Source organism: Haliotis asinina, chromosome 3, assembly GCF_037392515.1.
Source record: "Haliotis asinina isolate JCU_RB_2024 chromosome 3, JCU_Hal_asi_v2, whole genome shotgun sequence".
Lineage (NCBI taxonomy): Eukaryota > Metazoa > Mollusca > Gastropoda > Lepetellida > Haliotidae > Haliotis > Haliotis asinina.
In genome coordinates, this window is record NC_090282.1 from 17,770,259 (window position 1) to 17,793,397 (window position 23,139).

Here is a 23,139-nt window from a genome sequence, read left to right on the forward strand (position 1 = left end):
GGAAAGTTCTTAACTTATGGCTTATGGCGACCAATAACACCCTTCTAGTCAGATTAAACACAAAGCTGGCCAGTTATCAGAAATGTTTATGTTCGGTGCAGTTCAGCTGTCCTAATAACATAATACCTCAAATTACTAGTTAAATTGTGTTTAGATTTACCGTGTTAATTGTTGGGAAGTGTTTCCAGCTAACATTGCATTATATTTATGTTCCTGAGTACTGGGAGTTAGGAGAATTATTAATTTCTGTCCTCGTATTCGTGCTCGGACACAGACTGTTGCTCATGCTATCAGTCATCTGTCTTCCTATTCTGTCAGCTTGTGTTAGTTTTAGGCTGTCGTGATAACTATAATTATTACCCACGTGGTACTTCGTAAAGGTGTTTCATAACAAAGTGTTATGACACATATGACGGACAATTGGTTGGAAGAGTTGTGATTGTTATGAAGAGATTGAATACCTTCTGCGTTGTCAGGACTGCACAGTAACACACAACATCAAAAGACGATCGGCGCTCTTGTATCCCTATCACTGCCACTGTCAGCTATGGTGGCTGATTTGGGCCATCGATTTCTCGACTTAATTTTTTCAGGCGAGAAAGCGATATTGCGAGACGAGAAAGCGATAACACGAGACGAGAAAGCGATAACGCGAGACGAGATAGCGATAACACGAGACGAGAAAGCGATATCATTTTGCGAGAACACGATAGAGCGAGAAAGCGATATTACCCACAATTCAGTCCTGTCTGAGCATGAATGACTACAAACTGGAGTTTAATCGACATTCGTAGTTTCTCAATAGTATATACTACCGACAGAAAATAAGGGAACCAAGAAATTGAATGTAGATGACTTTGACTGTGACAGGGTCCGTTGTCGTGGCTTATCTCCTAAACACAACATCCAATGACAATGGAATTTCTCATAATGCATGCCCAGCACGTGCTACACGTGCATACAGAAGTTAACGCCTGTAAATGTACTGGAGAAGTCGCAATCACTAATGCAATAGAGATTGACACTTACTGACAGAAATGCCTCCGAGGCAGTATCTCGGTGAAGCAACAAAATGGAGAATTGTGGCGATGATAGTAGGGGGGGGGGACATCATTATGTGAAGTTGCCCGGCAGATGGGTAAATCAAAAAGTGTAATTTCACGCCTGTGGGATAAGTACCGTCAAACGGGTGGGGTTGCAACGAGACCTGGGCGTGGTAGACCAAAATCAACGACACCACGACAGGATCGTCTCATTACGTTAATTGCTCTACGCGATAGGTTTCAATCGGCCCCTGCCATCAATAGAGAATTCCGCACACTCACTGGAAGACGCATTTCAACCTCAACCGTTAAAAACCGACTCTATCAAGCTCGTCTGAAAGCAAGACGGCCTTTTAAGGGTGTCACCCTTTCAGCTCACCATAAGCGCCAAAGATTGACATGGGCTAGGCAGCATCAGGGACGGGCTATGCGCCACTGGCGTTACACCATGTTCTCTGATGAGTCAAGGTTTTGCCTACGATTTACAGATGGCAGAAAACGTTGTTGGCGTCGGAGCGGGGAGCGATATGCCAGAGCAGCAATTCTTGACCATGATCGATATTGAGGTTGTAGTGTCATGGTTTGGGGTGGGATTACACATGACAGACGATCAGATTTGGTCATCATTAACGGAGCCATGACTGGTCAGCGATAGGGTGACCAAATATTGCGTCCTGTTGTGGCTCCATTGGCTAGAGTATCGCCCGAAATTTTGTATTCCAAGATGATAATGCCAGACCACATCGGGCCCGAAATGTCTCCGCTTATCTCCGACAAGAAGGTATCCAGACATTGGACTGACCCTCTAAGTCCCCAGACCTGTCCCCAATTGATCATCTCTGGGACGTTCTTGGTCGAAGGGTGTACGTCAGGGACCCAAGACCCGCCAACCTGGCCCAGCTTGGTGCAGCTCTCCAAGAGCAATGGCGGGCAATACCACGGGCAACCATTCGGAAATTGATTAACAACATGCCATCAAGGTGCCGTGAATGTGTTGCCCAACATGGTGGACACACCAGATATTGAACTTGACGCCTAAAATTGATTTAGTGGATATTTAAAGCAGTTTCAAATTCGCTATTATTTCATTAGTTCCCTTATTTCTTGTCGGTAGTATATAAAATGGTTTTCATTAAAATGTTTTTCAGTAATGTTTTGGGCATTGTTTGACTTTAGAGAAATTTAAGATAGATGTAGACTTTCCTTTGGCATACTATTTGAATGTGAAATACCGGAAATATCCATTTTGTGAAGTGACTGAAGGAATTACATATTTTATGCCATCACTGAACTAGAATTGTCTTAAACAACTTAATGACATCAACCAATTATTATTAGTGGGGAGGAGGCTAATGACAAATAAGGCATTGTGATAGCACTAGCGCAACATAAAACGGTGTATTCAACCACATCCAAACATTCATTCTAAAATAGAATCACTGCAGCAACCCCATTAAGTGGGTGAGATTCGACTTACGTCGCTGTTAGCTGGAACCATTTATGTTTTTCATGGTTATCAAAAATTACAGCCGTACTTTCCTTGATTTCTTCAAGATGATAAAATGTATTAACTGACGATCTTCAGCTTTATGAACTCTACCTAAATCGCTCCTACCTAAATCGCGCTTGACAGTAAAGCACCTTAGATTCGTACCTAAATGTAGAAACAGAACCATTCCACAGTCAGTGGTCTAACCGAGGCAAAAGGATGTAGTCCAACGTTCGTCCAGTCAAACCTGAAAATATACAGTATACACTACGCAGTTAAACGCTGGGCTAACTAACCATAGTGAACTTCGAGAGGTATTTAGCAGTTGGTGTGCTGAACAGTGGGGACAGTTCTTTGGATATGCAGCTTCTTTATTATAATATAAGCAACGTTTTGGTGTACACACTGTTATCAAGCACGTGATGTACAATACTGTAGGAAACGCTTAAGTGAGTGAGATTCGATCGATTTATGTCGCTCATAGCAAAAATCCAACCAGCTGGAACCATTAACAATGATTCATGATGAAGCCAAGTGCCCATGCAAATAACAACTATTTGCTCTGTATCACGTTTATCTGATATCATACACATCATCACTTGGAGTACGTTATGAATATATTATTGAGACAGTTTAAATGGCGTTTATATGTCGAAAGTTGATGTGTAAAACATTCCGTTTGCCATATCTGACAGCGTCGTAACTTATAAATACACTGTTTTACCTATCTCGGTATACACGTATTACATGTATATATCTCAAGGGGTACAGCTGTCGTGGTCGCGTAGCATTTGATAAGCTGAATGGTGACGCGTGTATCCAATTAACTTTTTTCAGTTCGTAACATTTTCGTTGTCAGACGAGAAACTTGAAACTCGTTCAATATATGTAATGATCTACCTGTATTATCCTAGCATTTATACTTTAGTCAATTTATCAAGTCTTTGAATGTCATTTAGAAGTGTAAATACATAAGAATGAAGATTTTATGGATATCAACTTCTTTATGAGAGAACACAACGTTTCGGAGTTAATGCTTACTCCTTCATCACCAAGTTCACCCAGTTACAACGTCCTTCCACCTCCAACATTCCCGAAGCTGACAACAACAACACCAACCTCAAGACAGTCATCAACCTCAGCAGCAAGCCTCTCACACCATCTCAGACATCCCTCCTTGCTAAAGGCCTGAAGTATGTCCCAGTCGCCGCCAAGATCAACACAGATGCCTTCATCACCAGCATTGAAAGTGGACTTCAACAACTGGCTCCCAATGGCAACGTAGACTACCTCCGACACCAGATTATAGACACCATCAAGCAAGCTCCCAAGCCCCGCCCCAACCTCACGCACCAAGAGAGACAGGCCATCACCGAACTCAAGAAGGATGACAGCATCACCATCACCGAAGCTGACAAGGGCAAAGCAGCAGTCATCATGGACACCCCGGAATTCCTCCAGCTCGTCAACAACAGCCTCTCAGACACCACCACCTACCTCAGTATCAAGAAAGATCCGACGGCCAGACTGGAAAGACAACACAAGAAAACCCTGAAGGACCTCCATGAGAAGAGAGAAATCAACGACATCATCTTCAACCAGCTGAACCCTATCAACTCCCAAGCCCCATACGGAAGAGCCACCATCAAGATCCACAAGAACTCGCCCAAAGCCCGGATCCTAGTCTGCTCAAGAGGTTCAGTTTTCTACAACACCGCCCAGTTCCTCACACGTCTCCTCGCTCCACTTGGCAAAGATGGCAAGTCCTACATCAGCGACTCTTCATCCTTTGTCAACCAGCTGAAAGAATCCAACCCCACAGGCACCATGGTCAGCTACGACGTCGTGGACCTCTTCACCAACATCCCACTAGAAGAAGCCCTGGACATCCTTCGCAGCAAGTTAGCCAACCGGATAGATGACTTGGACACCCAGCTCACCATAGACAGCATCATCAACCTCGCCCGCAGCTGCTTTGACACCTCCTACTTCACATTCAATGGTAAGATATACAAGCAGATCCACGGTCTCCCCATGGGCTCACCTCTTTCTCCTCTCATTACAGAAATCTTCATGACCTCCTTCGAGGAAGCAGCCCTCTCCACAGCTCCGTTCCAGCCCCTCTGTTGGTACCGCAAAGTCGACGACACCTTCACCGCCATCGCCTATGACAACGACCCCAATGAGCTCCTCAACCACCTCAACGACCAACATCCAAGAATCAAGTTCACCATGGAGACTGAGACCAACCAACACCTGCCCTTCCTTGATGTATCCCTCCACACCACAGACGATGGACTTAGAACCTCAGTATACCGCAAGCCGACGCACACCGACCAGTACATCCACTACAACTCCTGCCACCACCCTCAGATCAAGCAAGCTATCATCGCCACCCTTACCAGACGTGCCAAAGCCCTCTGCCACCCCGATGCCCTAAACAATGAACTGGACCACCTCAGAAAGACATTCACCACACTCAACGGGTACCCTCCCCAGCTCGTCACAGCCACCATCAACAAGACCCTTAAGGACCGAGAACCCCGCCCCAAACCTGCTCCATCACCCATCAGAGTAACCATACCCTACTTTGGCCCCATCAGTCATCAAATATCACGCCTCATCAAGACCAAAGCCAGCATCGATGTCACCTTCTCCAGTGGCAAGACCATCAAGACCTACCTAAAAGCCAACGGTAAAGGACCCAGCTGTGAACACCCTAACCCGAGAGGATGCATCTACCAGATCCCTTGCAACTGTGACGACCTATACATTGGAGAAACGCTGAGACCAATCAACACCAGAATGAAGGAACATCAGACCTCAGTCAGGAAACTCGACCAGAAATCGGCCATCTCTGAACATATTCTCAAGAACCCTGAACACTCAATTCGATGGGAGGACACTAGGATACTATCTACCAACAACAACAACTGGCGCCAAAGGAAACTGCAAGAGGCCATCGAGATCCGGAGACAGAAACCAGCCATCAACCGCGACCAAGGAGTGTACCTACCAAGTGCCTGGGACTTATTGATAAATTAATCTCATCTACCTGTGTACATTCTATCTATGTAATTCATGTATAGCCTATCTACCCGAGTACATACTTGTGTTTGTACATCACCAACCCTCATGTATACATGCTCACCCCCTATCGTGTGTTATGTACATCATCCTATCATGCGTAATGTATCACCATTGGCTTCCATCCTTATCCCCAATCATGTTATGTAAACATATCCAATCAACTGTAATGCATTACCGTTGGCTTCCATCATTGTTATCTTAACTATCGGCTTCCTATCAGTGCTTGTTTATACTAGCTTTCGTTAACTCATTCCACTTGTTACTTTGTTATTGTTTTACCTGTACATATAAATACACCTCTGTATCCCTTTCTCAATCACCTGATGAAGGAGTAAGCATTAACTCCGAAACGTTGTGTTCTCTCATAAAGAAGTTGATATCCATAAAATCTTCATTCTTAGTCAATTTATGTCAAAACTATTCGAATGTAATGACAGCAACAGATGACATTCACAGGGTTGGAGGCGGTCTGTAAATAATCGAGTCTGGATAAGACAATCCAGTGATCAACATCATGAGCATCGATCTACGTGATTGGGTTACGATGACGTGTCAGCGAGCCTGACTACCTGATCCCGTTTGTCACCTCTTGCAACGTGCATAAGTTGCTGAAGATTAATGTAACCCCGATCTTATTCCCCGGTAAAATGAGGAGCATAGAAGGTGCTGGTTGTTAAGGCTCTGCGGGGTATTATCTCTTTTCCTGATACTCTTCTTTATGGCGTAACGGAAAGGTGTAGCTTAAGGATAGGGCATAAAAATCCTAGTAAAAACCAAACGAGAAATACTTCTGTATTTGTGGTACACGATGTTACGGAGTATATTTTCATTGCTTTCATCAGGTGTATGAAGAAACTATGAAACGGAAAGCTATATACGAACATTTGAAACAACCGTGATAAGATAACAAGGGAAGCCGATTGCTAATTAGCGCTAAACTGGCAGGGTAGGTGGGCAAATGGAATCCAGGGATTGGTCATCCAGGCATGAGTGATGAGATAACAATGGTGGCATTTAACAAGGGAAATGACAATAGAGAAATGTAAACCAGGAATTAATCCAGGCCTTGTTAAACTTTTCACAGGCTTTCAAAACACCCATTTATTTTAACAAAAAACACTCTTGGTTTCTGGAGTTATTGTTGGATTGGTTTATTCACTTTTTATTAAGTCTTGTAATCAGCATTGTAAATATTGATATTTTCAACTGCCGGTCACCAAAATACGTTCAAGTTGATTAACATCATCAAATCTGAACCAATGCTTCTTTTCGACCAAAAAGCAGAAAACATCGACAACTCCACGGGAGGATCGACATCCAGAAATATAGACTTTTACCTGGCACCATCTCACCACTTGTTTATGGTGACGCAGTGTCCCATCTGGTGGGATTGTAAATTGAAACGCGATTCAATAATACGTGAAATATATGTAAATTTATGTGTGAGTGATATAAAGTTCATGAAATTGTCCTTGATATATTGCATTTTAAAATGTGACTGTGAAGTCTTTAAGCAAATTTTCTTTGCATGTGTAAATTTAAATGTGACTGTGTTAAAGTATAGTGTGAAGTGTGAGATGAACCCTGCCTAATCTGTTTGTTTCAATATCAATACCTGCCGGCAAAAAGAGAGCACGCTTTTGGATTATTGGCTAGACAAGTTAAAAGATGAATGACAAAATTGCCATAGAATTTGAAAGCATAATTATGCATTATATTCTATGCGACTAAAACAAATGGTGGTTCAACTTCCTGTAGGGTTATGTCGCAGGCAAGGCGACATGCACAGACAGGGCCGAATTAAGGTAAATAGCGCTTTATCGCTTTCTCACTTTCTCGCTCTATCGCTTTCTCGCTCTATTGTTTTCTCGCCTTGTTTTATCGCTTTCTCGCTCTATCGCTTTCTCGCTCTATCGCTTTCTCGCCTTGTTTTATCGCTTTCTCGCTCTATCGCTTTCTCGTCCAGTGCTATCGCTTTCTCGTCTCGTGTTATCGCTTTCTCGTCTCGTGTTATCGCTTTCTCGTCTCGTGTTATCGCTTTCTCGTCTTGTGCTATCGCTTTCTCGTCTCGCGATATCGCTTTCTCGTCCAGTGCTATCGCTTTCTCGTCTCGTGTTATCGCTTTCTCGTCTCGCGTTATCGCTTTCTCGTCTCGCGATATCGCTTTCTCGCCTGAAAAATATAAGGCGAGAAAGCGATGGCCCAAATCAGCCACCATAGTCAGCCGCATCCATTCGCGTCCTCCCGCACAAACATATTGTCACTGCCACGCCTCCCGTGGTTTCTTATGTAGTAGTCAAAAGCACTTCCCAGAATCTGAACACAATAGGCTTGAAATCGTCTTCGTTCGAGGTTGTTAGCTGTGTTTTCAGACCCAATTTTCTGTGGAGTCTTCAACATAAACATCGAATCTCGACAAGTGGGTAATAAATAGGATACAAAACTCGTTCCCCTTTCATATCGAGTTTATGTCCCTCGTGAAATAACTCGCTAAAGCTCGTGACAAACCAAAATTATTTCACTCGGGACATAAACTTGATATGAAAGGGGAAGCTCGTTTAATATCCTATAAATACTAGCTCGGTTGACTATGGTTGTAAAACAACTTTCAGTCACTATTTAACATTTTCTTGACCCAATTCATCAGTCAACTCGTCATCGTTGATTGAAAACGTTGCAAGTCAGCAATGCCTCTACCGTACACCATCCCGTGATCGAAACCCATGCTGAACGTTGAACTCAGACACATACGAACGGGCACGTCAGCTTGCATAAAGGATCCGATCCGGGGAATAGCTGATTTATGACTGAATGACTGACTTATATAGAACTAACTACCATTGTATCACTATACAGGTATATAGAGGATTTTGACCGACAGGTATACAAGAAGATAGATTCCTGAAAAACGAAGGTATGAATTTCATGATTTGGATGTTCTCTGTCAGTAATCGAATAAGTTTGCTGAAATATGTCCCCCAACATTCTTATGTACTGTTAACATTTCACTCTTACATGGGCGTACACATTTGTACATAAACCGAGAAAGGATTAGGGATAATGAATAATTTTGTGTAACAGAGTTGAAATTGTGCGTCGTGTGCACTTAAAGAATGTCCAAATAATATTCATAATATCTTTCCATTTGTGAGGGTATCCCAATGGTTAAAGCGTTCGCACGATACACATTTGGTACAATGTGTTAAGCCTATTTCTGGTGTTACCGCATGGGGATAAGTGGAATGCTGCTAAAAGTTGCGTAAAACCATACTCACTTACTCACTCACTCACTCTTTTCCTTTGTGCAGTACGTTTAGACACGAATCATGAATTATGAATGAATAAATGCATGAAACACTGAACTGTAAACTGTATCTTTCACAAATACATGTATCCCGTTTTCTGTATCATAAGTATGGATGTTCATTAACTGCAAAAAAGATACTTTAAGACATACTTTCTCACATGGACATCTGCATTGTAGCATCAATCTGTTCCCAGTCCCTGTGTTGGACACGTGGATGTCGTTTACACGACATCTGGTCCGAGGACGTCGGGCTGTAAAGGCATGGATTATCTTTTGTCACTTACGTATTGCAGGTACGAATGTTTTTGACATCACAAAATGGGTCACTTGCTGCATATGGGAAAGAACACATGTCTCAGGGTAACATATAAAACTGTCCCCGGAGCCAACACGTGACTTGGGAGCTGTGTCTGAAACAGAGGCCAGTTGTTAGATTTGGAAGTCTTGAGGGTTCCTTTGCTGACTGTTGCGGCCGTTATATAATTCTAGGATCTTGCAGTCGGAGACTGGGAGCAACAGGGGACACAGGTGGGTCATGATGCGTTGCAACTCGCAGTTGACATACAGAATATTGTGAGTTTATTCCATTCATTTACTTTTCCATAGGCTTGTATCGGAACAGCTACGATTCGAGAAGTTGTTGTTGGCATATTTAGGTTTGGATCAGTTTTGTTGTTTAACGACGCACTCGGTAATATTTCAGCAACATTTCAGGTATTGTAGATAATCGAGTCTCGGGTAGGGTAGACAGTCCAGTGGTCAAAAGCATGAGCATCGATCTACACAACTGGGATACGCTGACATGTGTCAGCGAAGACAGTCACTCTGACCACCCGACCCTGTTGCTTTACGACAAGCACGGGTTGCCGATGTGCTTCGGGTTTCGATGCTTCGGGTGTTGCAGGTTTCCATGATCACATCACGTCTTGTGGTGTAGGTTTCTACGATCACAGCACTTGGTGTGTTACAGGATTACATTATCATATCACTTCTTGTGTTGCACGTTTCCATATGATCAGATCACGTGTTGTGCTTCAGGTATCCAAGGTCAGATCATGCCTTGTGTTGCAGGTTTCCACGATCATATCACGCCTTGTGTAGTAGGTTTCCATGTTCATTTTACGTTTTGTGTGGCAGGTTCACATGACCTTATCACGTTGTGTCGAATGTTTCCGTGAACACATATCTTGTGTTGCAGGTTAATAAGATCGTTCTGCTTAGCGAGAATGGCCGGAACGACCTATACTACTGTCAGTGAAGGGAATCAGTTTCTGGATCACATCACAGAAAAAGGGTTGGACAATGAAAGCATTATCCAGAGATTCAATGAAGTCAGCAGCAAGTACAATGAGGTATGGTGCATGTCAAAGGCTTGTATTTCGAGAGACCGTGGACTAGATGTAAGGAATGTCCACCGTTAACAGTGTGTACATACTGGTTCTTGTAACTTTGGTCATCTCGTCATTGGAAATGGACATCGTCAAGTGCAACGTATTTCGCTATGACTAGGTACCGGTTGGACATACTACTGTAGGTAAATAAGATGGTCTGAGTATTTGTTTTCAGTATCATAAGCAACTTTATGTGGAAAATAAGTCTTAACGTCTTCGCCATTATGCCGCTAATTACATGGGATATAAAACTATCACCCGATGCTACAGTGATGGGGCAAACTTACATTTGTCTCCGAATGAATTCAGTAGTACTCAATATGTCGCTATAGCAATCAATGGAATGACCATCACATAGTAGGTAATATACTCTTTTAAAAAGAAACGCATAAGACATTTAGAAGAATTGTTGCATTAGTTTAAGAGAAATTATTTCTGCAGTGAAAAGGTGAAAGTTCACTTATCCATAGACAAAGACTTCACCAACACAACATCAGCCTATATTGCCGTTGTGTTTCTGTTTACAAAGCCAGTTCTTTGTATGCTACTCTTTGCAGTAATTACTGCTCGGCACCGTCTCGGTACAGACTGGATAAGTCGATATCTCTTTCGGAGTTCTCCTCACACTTGCTACAATGTGATGACCAGTTGTGAAAGAGTCTGTGGCGTGATTTGATGCTGACATACAAGTCGATCGAGTTTATCCCATAGGTGTTCAGTCAGATTTAGATCTGGTTATCGAACATGTCATGATAAGACGTCATTGGAACTGGCAAGGTAGCGAACCGTGGCGTGTGCTGTATATAAAGTAGCGTTGTCATGCCAACTCCTGACGTTCATGAGGCATGTGAAGTGCAAGCACCTCATGGATATGCCAGTTCGCTGTCCAATTTCACTAAACTAGCACTAAATCAGATCGTTGTGCGCTGAATATCGCACCCCACACCATGACAGAGGTTCCACCGAATCTGTCGACCTGTCGAATGCAATTAGGAGCAAAACGCTTCATTTTCGAAGTAAAGCATGGTGAAACAGAAATCTTGATTCATCACTGAACACGACTCGCCTCCAGTTTCTAAGTTTCCAGTTTCGGACTCAGCCCCGCAAGTGATAGCTCCCACACAGGGGCGACAACTCGCCTTCTTGGTCGAATTCGCACTTCACGCAATCGATTCTTGACAGTTTGGTCGGAAATTCGTCTCACACAAGGGAAACAGAGAGGAAAAGTCAGGTGTGCGAGAAATAATGGTGAGGGCAGAGCACAGGTGAACGAATAAATAACTTTGTCGACACTTGTGCACGTGCATCGCGTCCACCGGGCTGTTAGTCTCTTTGCACTCCTCATATCGAATAGTGAACAGTGTCAAAATTTTAATCATAATTTGTGTGACAACTTTTAGGATTTCTGAAACCAAACTCACATAGTAGGTCTGATGTTTCTTTTACATTTCCAGGCACTAGGGTCTGTGAATTTCATGGGGCCCAGGACCCTTGCAGCCATTCTCGCGGAACTGCATCCCAGCGGCAGAGAGAATGTGAGGGTGTTGGATGTGGCGGCAGGGACAGGGCTGGTCGCTGTCGAGGTAAAAACATGCGGAAGTAGACATGTGATATATGTGCTCTGTAACGGAAGTATATCAAGTAGACACCTGTAATAGGTGAGGGAGACATGTGGTATATGTGCCCTGTACCTGAAGTATATCAAGTAGACACCTGTAATAGGTGAGGGAGACATGTGGTATATGTGCTCTGTACCTGAAGTATATCAAGTAGACACCTGTAATAGGTGAGGGACACATGTGGTATATGTGCCCTGTACCTGAAGTATATCAAGTAGACACCTGTAATAGGTGAGGGAGACATGTGATATATGTGCCCTGTACCTGAAGTATATCAAGTAGACACCTGTAATAGGTGAGGGAGACATGTGGTATATGTGCCCTGTACCTGAAGTATATCAAGTAGACACCTGTAATAGGTGAGGGAGACATGTGGTATATGTGCCCTGTACCTGAAGTATATCAAGTAGACACCTGTAATACATGAGGGAGACATGTGGTATATGTGCCCTGTACCTGAAGTATATCAAGTAGACACCTGTAATAGGTGAGGGAGACATGTGATATATGTGCCCTGTACCTGAAGTATATCAAGTAGACACCTGTAATAGGTGAGGGAGACATGTGATATATGTGCCCTGTACCTGAAGTATATCAAGTAGACACCTGTAATAGGTGAGGGAGACATGTGGTATATGTGCTCTGTACCTGAAGTATATCAAGTAGACACCTGTAATACATGAGGGAGACATGTGGTATATGTGCCCTGTACCTGAAGTATATCAAGTAGACACCTGTAATAGGTGAGGGAGACATGTGGTATATGTGCCCTGTACCTGAAGTATATCAAGTAGACACCTGTAATAGGTGAGGGAGACATGTGGTATATGTGCCCTGTACCTGAAGTATATCAAGTAGACACCTGTAATAGGTGAGGGAGACATGTGATATATGTGCCCTGTACCTGAAGTATATCAAGTAGACACCTGTAATAGGTGAGGGAGACATGTGATATATGTGCCCTGTACCTGAAGTATATCAAGTAGACACCTGTAATAGGTGAGGGAGACATGTGGTATATGTGCCCTGTACCTGAAGTATATCAAGTAGACACCTGTAATAGGTGAGGTAGACATGTGGTATATGTGCCCTGTACCTGAAGTATATCAAGTAGACACCTGTAATAGGTGAGGGAGACATGTGGTATATGTGCCCTGTACCTGAAGTATATCAAGTAGACACCTGTAATAGGTGAGGGAGACATGTGATATATGTGCCCTGTACATGAAGTATATCAAGTAGACACCTGTAATAGGTGAGGGAGACATGTGGTATATGTGCCCTGTACCTGAAGTATATCAAGTAGACACCTGTAATACATGAGGGAGACATGTGGTATATGTGCCCTGTACCTGAAGTATATCAAGTAGACACCTGTAATAGGTGAGGGAGACATGTGGTATATGTGCCCTGTACCTGAAGTATATCAAGTAGACACCTGTAATACATGAGGGAGACATGTGGTATATGTGCCCTGTACCTGAAGTATATCAAGTAGACACCTGTAATACATGAGGGAGACATGTGGTATATGTGCCCTGTACCTGAAGTATATCAAGTAGACACCTGTAATAGGGGAGGGAGACATGTGGTATATGTGCCCTGTACCTGAAGTATATCAAGTAGACACCTGTAATAGGTGAGGGAGACATGTGGTATATGTGCCCTGTACCTGAAGTATATCAAGTAGACACCTGTAATAGGTGAGGGAGACATGTGGTATATGTGCCCTGTACCTGAAGTATATCAAGTAGACACCTGTAATAGGTGAGGGAGACATGTGGTATATGTGCCCTGTACCTGAAGTATATCAAGTAGACACCTGTAATAGGTGAGGGAGACATGTGGTATATGTGCCCTGTACCTGAAGTATATCAAGTAGACACCTGTAATAGGTGAGGGAGACATGTGGTATATGTGCCCTGTACCTGAAGTATATCAAGTAGACACCTGTAATAGGTGAGGGAGACATGTGGTATATGTGCCCTGTACCTGAAGTATATCAAGTAGACACCTGTAATAGGTGAGGGAGACATGTGGTATATGTGCCCTGTACCTGAAGTATATCAAGTAGACACCTGTAATACATGAGGGAGACATGTGGTATATGTGCCCTGTACCTGAAGTATATCAAGTAGACACCTGTAATAGGTGAGGGAGACATGTGGTATATGTGCCCTGTACCTGAAGTATATCAAGTAGACACCTGTAATAGGTGAGGGAGACATGTGGTATATGTGCCCTGTACCTGAAGTATATCAAGTAGACACCTGTAATACATGAGGGAGACATGTGGTATATGTGCCCTGTACCTGAAGTATATCAAGTAGACACCTGTAATAGGTGAGGGAGACATGTGGTATATGTGCCCTGTACCTGAAGTATATCAAGTAGACACCTGTAATAGGTGAGGGAGACATGTGGTATATGTGCCCTGTACCTGAAGTATATCAAGTAGACACCTGTAATAGGTGAGGGAGACATGTGGTATATGTGCCCTGTACCTGAAGTATATCAAGTAGACACCTGTAATAGGTGAGGGAGACATGTGGTATATGTGCCCTGTACCTGAAGTATGTCAAGTAGACACCTGTAATACATGAGGGAGACATGTGGTATATGTGCCCTGTACCTGAAGTATATCAAGTAGACACCTGTAATAGGTGAGGGAGACATGTGGTATATGTGCCCTGTACCTGAAGTATATCAAGTAGACACCTGTAATAGGTGAGGGAGACATGTGGTATATGTGCCCTGTACCTGAAGTATATTAAGTAGACACCTGTAATAGGTGAGGGAGACATGTGGTATATGTGCCCTGTACCTGAAGTATATCAAGTAGACACCTTTAATAGGTGAGGGAGACATGTGGTATATGTGCCCTGTACCCGAAGTATATCAAGTAGACACCTGTAATAGGTGAGGGAGACATGTGGTATATGTGCCCTGTACCTGAAGTATATCAAGTAGACACCTGTAATACATGAGGGAGACATGTGGTATATGTGCCCTGTACCTGAAGTATATCAAGTAGACACCTGTAATAGGTGAGGGAGACATGTGGTATATGTGCCCTGTACCTGAAGTATATCAAGTAGACACCTGTAATAGGTGAGGGAGACATGTGGTATATGTGCCCTGTACCCGAAGTATATCAAGTAGACACCTGTAATAGGTGAGGGAGACATGTGGTATATGTGCCCTGTACCTGAAGTATATCAAGTAGACACCTGTAATAGGTGAGGGAGACATGTGGTATATGTGCCCTGTACCTGAAGTATATCAAGTAGACACCTGTAATAGGTGAGGGAGACATGTGGTATATGTGCTCTGTACCTGAAGTATATCAAGTAGACACCTGTAATAGGTGAGGGAGACATGTGGTATATGTGCTCTGTACCTGAAGTATATCAAGTAGACACCTGTAATAGGTGAGGGAGACATGTGGTATATGTGCCCTGTACCTGAAGTATATCAAGTAGACACCTGTAATACATGAGGGAGACATGTGATATATGTGCCCTGTACCTGAAGTATATCAAGTAGACACCTGTAATAGGTGAGGGAGACATGTGATATATGTGCCCTGTACCTGAAGTATATCAAGTAGACACCTGTAATAGGTGAGGGAGACATGTGATATATGTGCCCTGTACCTGAAGTATATCAAGTAGACACCTGTAATAGGTGAGGGAGACATGTGGTATATGTGCCCTGTACCTGAAGTATATCAAGTAGACACCTGTAATAGGTGAGGGAGACCTGTGGTATATGTGCCCTGTACCTGAAGTATATCAAGTAGACACCTGTAATAGGTGAGGTAGACATGTGATATATGTGCCCTGTACCTGAAGTATATCAAGTAGACACCTGTAATAGGTGAGGGAGACATGTGGTATATGTGCCCTGTACCTGAAGTATATCACGTAGACACCTGTAATAGGTGAGGGAGACATGTGATATATGTGCCCTGTACCTGAAGTATATCAAGTAGACACCTGTAATAGGTGAGGGAGACATGTGATATATGTGCCCTGTACCTGAAGTATATCAAGTAGACACCTGTAATAGGTGAGGGAGACATGTGGTATATGTGCCCTGTACCTGAAGTATATCAAGTAGACACCTGTAATAGGTGAGGGAGACATGTGATATATGTGCCCTGTACCTGAAGTATATCAAGTAGACACCTGTAATAGGTGAGGGAGACATGTGGTATATGTGCCCTGTACCTGAAGTATATCAAGTAGACACCTGTAATAGGTGAGGGAGACATGTGGTATATGTGCCCTGTACCTGAAGTATATCAAGTAGACACCTGTAATAGGTGAGGGAGACATGTGGTATATGTGCCCTGTACCTGAAGTATATCAAGTAGACACCTGTAATAGGTGAGGGAGACATGTGGTATATGTGCCCTGTACCTGAAGTATATCAAGTAGACACCTGTAATAGGTGAGGGAGACATGTGGTATATGTGCCCTGTACCTGAAGTATATCAAGTAGACACCTGTAATACATGAGGGAGACATGTGGTATATGTGCCCTGTACCTGAAGTATATCAAGTAGACACCTGTAATAGGTGAGGGAGACATGTGGTATATGTGCCCTGTACCTGAAGTATATCAAGTAGACACCTGTAATAGGTGAGGGAGACATGTGGTATATGTGCCCTGTACCTGAAGTATATCAAGTAGACACCTGTAATAGGTGAGGGAGACATGTGGTATATGTGCCCTGTACCTGAAGTATATCAAGTAGACACCTTTAATAGGTGAGGGAGACATGTGGTATATGTGCCCTGTACCCGAAGTATATCAAGTAGACACCTGTAATAGGTGAGGGAGACATGTGGTATATGTGCCCTGTACCTGAAGTATATCAAGTAGACACCTGTAATACATGAGGGAGACATGTGGTATATGTGCCCTGTACCTGAAGTATATCAAGTAGACACCTGTAATACATGAGGGAGACATGTGGTATATGTGCCCTGTACCTGAAGTATATCAAGTAGACACCTGTAATAGGTGAGGGAGACATGTGGTATATGTGCCCTGTACCCGAAGTATATCAAGTAGACACCTGTAATAGGTGAGGGAGACATGTGGTATATGTGCCCTGTACCTGAAGTATATCAAGTAGACACCTGTAATAGGTGAGGGAGACATGTGGTATATGTGCCCTGTACCTGAAGTATATCAAGTAGACACCTGTAATAGGTGAGGGAGACATGTGGTATATGTGCTCTGTACCTGAAGTATATCAAGTAGACACCTGTAATAGGTGAGGGAGACATGTGGTATATGTGCTCTGTACCTGAAGTATATCAAGTAGACACCTGTAATAGGTGAGGGAGACATGTGGTATATGTGCCCTGTACCTGAAGTATATCAAGTAGACACCTGTAATACATGAGGGAGACATGTGATATATGTGCCCTGTACCTGAAGTATATCAAGTAGACACCTGTAATAGGTGAGGGAGACATGTGATATATGTGCCCTGTACCTGAAGTATATCAAGTAGACACCTGTAATAGGTGAGGGAGACATGTGATATATGTGCCCTGTACCTGAAGTATATCAAGTAGACACCTGTAATAGGTGAGGGAGACATGTGGTATATGTGCCCTGTACCTGAAGTATATCAAGTAGACACCTGTAATAGGTGAGGGAGACCTGTGGTATATGTGCCCTGTACCTGAAGTATATCAAGTAGACACCTGTAATAGGTGAGGTAGACATGTGATATATGTGCCCTGTACCTGAAGTATATCAAGTAGACACCTGTAATAGGTGAGGGAGACATGTGGTATATGTGCCCTGTACCTGAAGTATATCAAGTAGACACCTGTAATAGGTGAGGGAGACATGTGATATATGTGCCCTGTACCTGAAGTATATCAAGTAGACACCTGTAATAGGTGAGGGAGACATGTGATATATGTGCCCTGTACCTGAAGTATATCAAGTAGACACCTGTAATAGGTGAGGGAGACATGTGGTATATGTGCCCTGTACCTGAAGTATATCAAGTAGACACCTGTAATAGGTGAGGGAGACATGTGATATATGTGCCCTGTACCTGAAGTATATCAAGTAGACACCTGTAATAGGTGAGGGAGACATGTGGTATATGTGCCCTGTACCTGAAGTATATCAAGTAGACACCTGTAATAGGTGAGGGAGACATGTGGTATATGTGCCCTGTACCTGAAGTATATCAAGTAGACACCTGTAATAGGTGAGGGAGACATGTGATATATGTGCCCTGTACCTGAAGTATATCAAGTAGACACCTGTAATAGGTGAGGGAGACATGTGGTATATGTGCCCTGTACCTGAAGTATATCAAGTAGACACCTGTAATAGGTGAGGGAGACATGTGGTATATGTGCCCTGTACCTGAAGTATATCAAGTAGACACCTGTAATAGGTGAGGGAGACATGTGATATATGTGCCCTGTACCTGAAGTATATCAAGTAGACACCTGTAATACATGAGGGAGACATGTGATATATGTGCCCTGTACCTGAAGTATATCAAGTAGACACCTGTAATAGGTGAGGGAGACATGTGGTATATGTGCCCTGTACCTGAAGTATATCAAGTAGACACCTGTAATAGGTGAGGGAGACATGTGGTATATGTGCCCTGTACCTGAAGTATATCAAGTAGACACCTGTAATACATGAGGGAGACATGTGGTATATGTGCCCTGTACCTGAAGTATATCAAGTAGACACCTGTAATAGGTGAGGGAGACATGTGGTATATGTGCCCTGTACCTGAAGTATATCAAGTAGACACCTGTAATAGGTGAGGGAGACATGTGATATATGTGTACTATAACGTATAACAAGTAGAAACGTGCACGCAATTCAGGTGAAGACATGCCACATGCGTTCACGCATGCATCAAGAAGACACGTGATTAATCTAGATAAATTGTAACATTAATGACATCAAGAATATTGAGAGTCAAGATGACAGCGGTTCGCCCAGGTTATATCTAATAACACAAGTACAGTCGCGTTAAAGTTACGCTCCCAGTAAGTCAGGTATGTAACTAGTGTAACCCACCGATTTCCATACATAACACTCGTTACCATAGTTACCAGTGGACATACATAACACGTCCTGTTTCAGCTGAGGAAGAAGGGCTTCGTCAACAATGATGGACTGGAGCCGTCAGAGCAGATGCTGGCAGAAGCTAAACGAAACAACTTATACGGACGTTACATCTGCGACCTGGTTGGGGAAAACACCTTTGATATTGAGAATGGTGGGTTCAGTGACTTGCGGCAGTAATAGGCATAACACAGCACATGACGCATGTATCCTTTGTATCAGATGGCATCACTTATTGCTGATGCTAAAGAAATAGCTGAAGTTGTAGGGAATAGCGTGCTGTAGCGGAATCCGTTATGTAGTGCGGGTGGGTTTGTCGGAGGTATTATCGTTGTATATGTGCTAATGTTGCGGATCAATGTTGAAACGTTGTAAAAGTACTCGATGCATAATTGCTTTTGGTTTGCCATGTATTTACAAACGAAAAACTGACTTGCCTTTGTTTCTGCTGATCGCCTCAAACATCTGCTGCCATCAATAACTGGTTGTGATTCATGAAAACAACGTCTGTTCATGGTGCAGTTAGAATCGTGTGTTGACTCAGGTTTCTTCAAACGGGTTTCCTATGAACATGAAAACGGTTTTACATGAATATTTCGCATTATCATCGTGGGAATTGATATAGTCTGAAGGTATTTTGTGTTAAAAACATGTTCATTTCTTCCAGATACGTATTCTGCAGTGACTATGTCTGCTTTGAGTATAGAGATTTTCAAGAAGCTCCCCGTGAAGGCGCTGGAGGAACTGGCGCGTGTTGTGAAGCCAGGTAAGCTACAGCCTTATACTTCATGGAAGCTGTGTTACAGGGATTGTGGTGAAGAGTCGGTATTCTTGACACATCCGTGAATACGAAACCCATGTGACAAAACTGGTATCAAACCTGTGTGATCGACTTCCAAGCCTTTGATTGGCAACTCCATGGTGAGGATCAAAGGTCAGATTATGACGGACCTCTTTCCTCGTTAAAGGTCATTAAAAAGTTACACGTGCTTTACGCCCACTTGTTAGTTTCGGTGTTGTAACGTAAACAGGTATTTATCCATGGAAACACACTGGAAAGTATTTAACGCCTCGATTCTAGTTGTTTTTTTGTCGAATTATCTTCATTATGTGCAACTTTAGATTCGAGTCATGAATTCGAACTGGCTTGAACGGTGATAGCTGTGTAAACAAACGTGTGAATATAATCTTTGAACATACATAATGTAAAACACTGGTATTTTTACTGGACAGATGCGAAAACGTAATGCCTCGTCTTATGCAAAAAATCTCCAAATCATTACGTGAGATGGTGGGATCTGACAGACGCGGGTGGTGGGGCAGCCTCGTAGGCAAAGCGTTCGCTAGTCACGCTGAAGACCCGGGTTCCATTTCCCCACATGGGCACAATGTATTGAACCAGTTTCTGGTGTCAACCGCCGTGATATTGCTGGAATATTGCTAAAAGAAGTTTAAACTAAAATCACTCACTCACTCTGACATACGATCGTGTAGTAATCTCTATTTTCCACCGCCCTGCTGTTTGTTTGAAAATAACGTTGTGCCTTTCTCGTTTTAAGATTGTGCTGCCAACTGTGTGTGCCGATGTATATGTACCTAAGAAAATATGTGTGACATTTTACATTTATACAACAACATTTTATTGACTATTTTGGTATCTTTCCCGAACACATATTAGTTGGGCTTTATTACATCGCCCACGTGCATGATATAGCTACATATATGATATTTCTGAAGACGCACGCAATAATATATGTAATATATAGCATATGTACATTGACCTTGAGCCACCTAAAACCCTATTTCACACCACCATTTTCTTTCTTTCTTTCTTTTTTTTGTCCAACAACGTTCAATGAACTTCTCGCTGATTATATTTTTATTCGACAGGAGGACACATTTTGATGGTGCAGTATGACTATGCCTTCGACAGTAAGGTTCTCAAGGCGAATTTCAGCAACCTGGAAGATCGAGGCTTGTGGAAGTTGATTGAACTGAGACCGGTTTCTGACTTCACCCATGGCAAACCCGGCCTGGTGTCAATCCATCAAGTATTGATGTGACCTGAGATTTAGCTTCACTAGAAACGCATTCAAGACCACTTCCCGTAATGCGTTTCTTGACACTGTGTTCCATTTTAGCTTCAGAAGAAAAACTAAAAAATAAAAAAAATAAAAACACAGTGAACCCAAGAATGAGGACATTTGTTATAAACTGACGGGCAAAAGAAACTTTCCCCTGGTAAAATTTGATAGCTTTAAAAAACGACAAGAACAGTGTGAAATTTGAATGTTGTAGCTTGTTAAGCAATGACATAGGCGTTCAGTACAAAAAATCATCATTAACAGAGACTTTGACTTATTATTACTTTGACACAGTTTGGTCTACATGGGGTCAAATTAGAGATTTCACGGCCAGACGGTCCAAACGTGAAACACAGCAATCTGGGATTTGAAGTCACCAATAGCGAATATATCCATCTCTGGCTTGAAAACACGCAAACATACGTCTTCTCATTGAAGTTGTAAGGCATCTGATGACGTCAGCTGGTGTACGCACCCATTCTTCGACAAGTGCTTGAGCCATTTGTTGAACTGTAGGTGATGGGCTCTGTCTCGAATCTGTCGGTCGAGGTGATCCCACAGTGCGCATCATGTCAGGAGAGCGTGCAGGCCATGTTAGGACTTTAATGTTGTTGACACGATGGACTGCACAACTACAGCATTGCACTGTTGTTGTTGTTCAAGGAATGATAGAACTGCCGGTCGAACAACCTGGTCAATGTATTGCTAGCCGGTCAGATTAGTGTTGATGACCACCAAATCTGTCTTTTGGTCGCTGCAAATGTTCCCCATACCATAGCACTGTCTGCATCATACGGCTCTGTTTCCTGGACGCAGCAGCGAGCTGTCCTTTCGCCTCTTCTCCTGTTTACTCGAGCCCTTCCATCGCCTGTAGATCTGCTTTAGTCAGAAAACAGAACTCGGCCCCAGTCACGGAGTTGCCAATGTCTAACTCTTGTCGCCCACTGCACCCGCGGATGATAATATCTGTCAATCAGCAGCAATCCTCAGTACGGTCGGTAAACCGGAAACCATGGGTACGTCTACTTGTTACTGTCCATCGACTGATTGGGTAACTGAGAGCCGTTGATGCTGATGACGTCACCACCAGGAAGTGGTATTTCAGGTGCACCCTTGGCCTGTCTGTCTTGGGTCTGTCTGAGGTCTGACCAGTTTCTTGATAACGTCGACGAAGGTTCCTGGCGGGACCGACAGAACGTTCTTGCAACGTCACGTGTAGTGGTGCCCTTCTACAGCATTCCGACGACCCTCTCTCGCTCTTTTGGAGTTAACCTTGGCATTATTAAGTGTTTTTGTGTTGAAATGTGATCTGCCCACCACTGTGGAGTGGTTTTCTACTGTACATGCATGTGCCTTGTACCCTTACATGTACAATACGTGCATTTTGTTGTTTTTCGTCCAAAGTGGTCAAGAGGTGCGTTTGGGCGCTGTTTGTGGTAATCAAACTCATGTTTGAGGCAATATCGATGAAACAATTTGCATTTGATATATGTTTGCATTTGACTTTCATATGTTGAAATTATTATACATTTTGCAACAGAAAGTTTCTTTTGCCCGCTAGTATAGATGTATAACTTCTTTATTCTTCATCTCCTTAACTTCTAGAATGCCAACCAAAGAAACCAGTAAACCCAATGTCATTGCGAATTGTCATTGTGGAACTGTTTCAGCAATAAACTACTACAGAGAGTTGGTACATAAGCGTTTAACTTGATCCAATATCATCAGAAGATTGGACTTCAAACAACATGAGTATCATTAAACTGTTGCCTATCTGTAATTGTGGCTTGTGACTAGTTTTTGAAAAAAAAAAACTGAAATCGTTTCGTTCAGGATATTTCAAACTACACACCAATACAGACGGAAAACTGGTCGATCGAGTGATTTGTGTAGGGTTAAATTGCACGGACAGGGAAGGATCCGGTGCCGTGGGTTCAAATCCAAAATTGTTTCTGAGTATGCTTCCAGCTCTATATTTCCGT

The 23,139-nt window shown here is 43.0% G+C and overlaps 2 protein-coding genes across 2 annotated transcripts; both read left to right on the forward strand.

Annotated features, from left to right (window-relative positions):
- The first annotated feature begins 1,531 nt into the window (after positions 1 to 1,531).
- On the forward strand, positions 1,532 to 10,132 carry LOC137278741 (uncharacterized). The gene is made up of 4 exons (XM_067811255.1): positions 1,532 to 1,630; positions 3,544 to 4,033; positions 9,968 to 9,976; positions 10,128 to 10,132. Exons 1-4 carry the CDS (start codon positions 1,532 to 1,534, stop codon positions 10,130 to 10,132), a joined length of 603 nt encoding a protein of 200 aa, XP_067667356.1.
- Positions 9,223 to 22,853, forward strand: LOC137277591 (methyltransferase-like protein 27). The gene is made up of 6 exons (XM_067809395.1): positions 9,223 to 9,457; positions 10,128 to 10,281; positions 11,775 to 11,903; positions 19,092 to 19,227; positions 19,741 to 19,839; positions 20,964 to 22,853. The coding sequence occupies exons 2-6, from the start codon at positions 10,156 to 10,158 to the stop codon at positions 21,134 to 21,136; spliced, it is 663 nt and encodes a 220-aa protein (XP_067665496.1). The 5' UTR covers positions 9,223 to 9,457; positions 10,128 to 10,155; the 3' UTR covers positions 21,137 to 22,853.
- Positions 22,854 to 23,139: the final 286 nt, after the last annotated feature.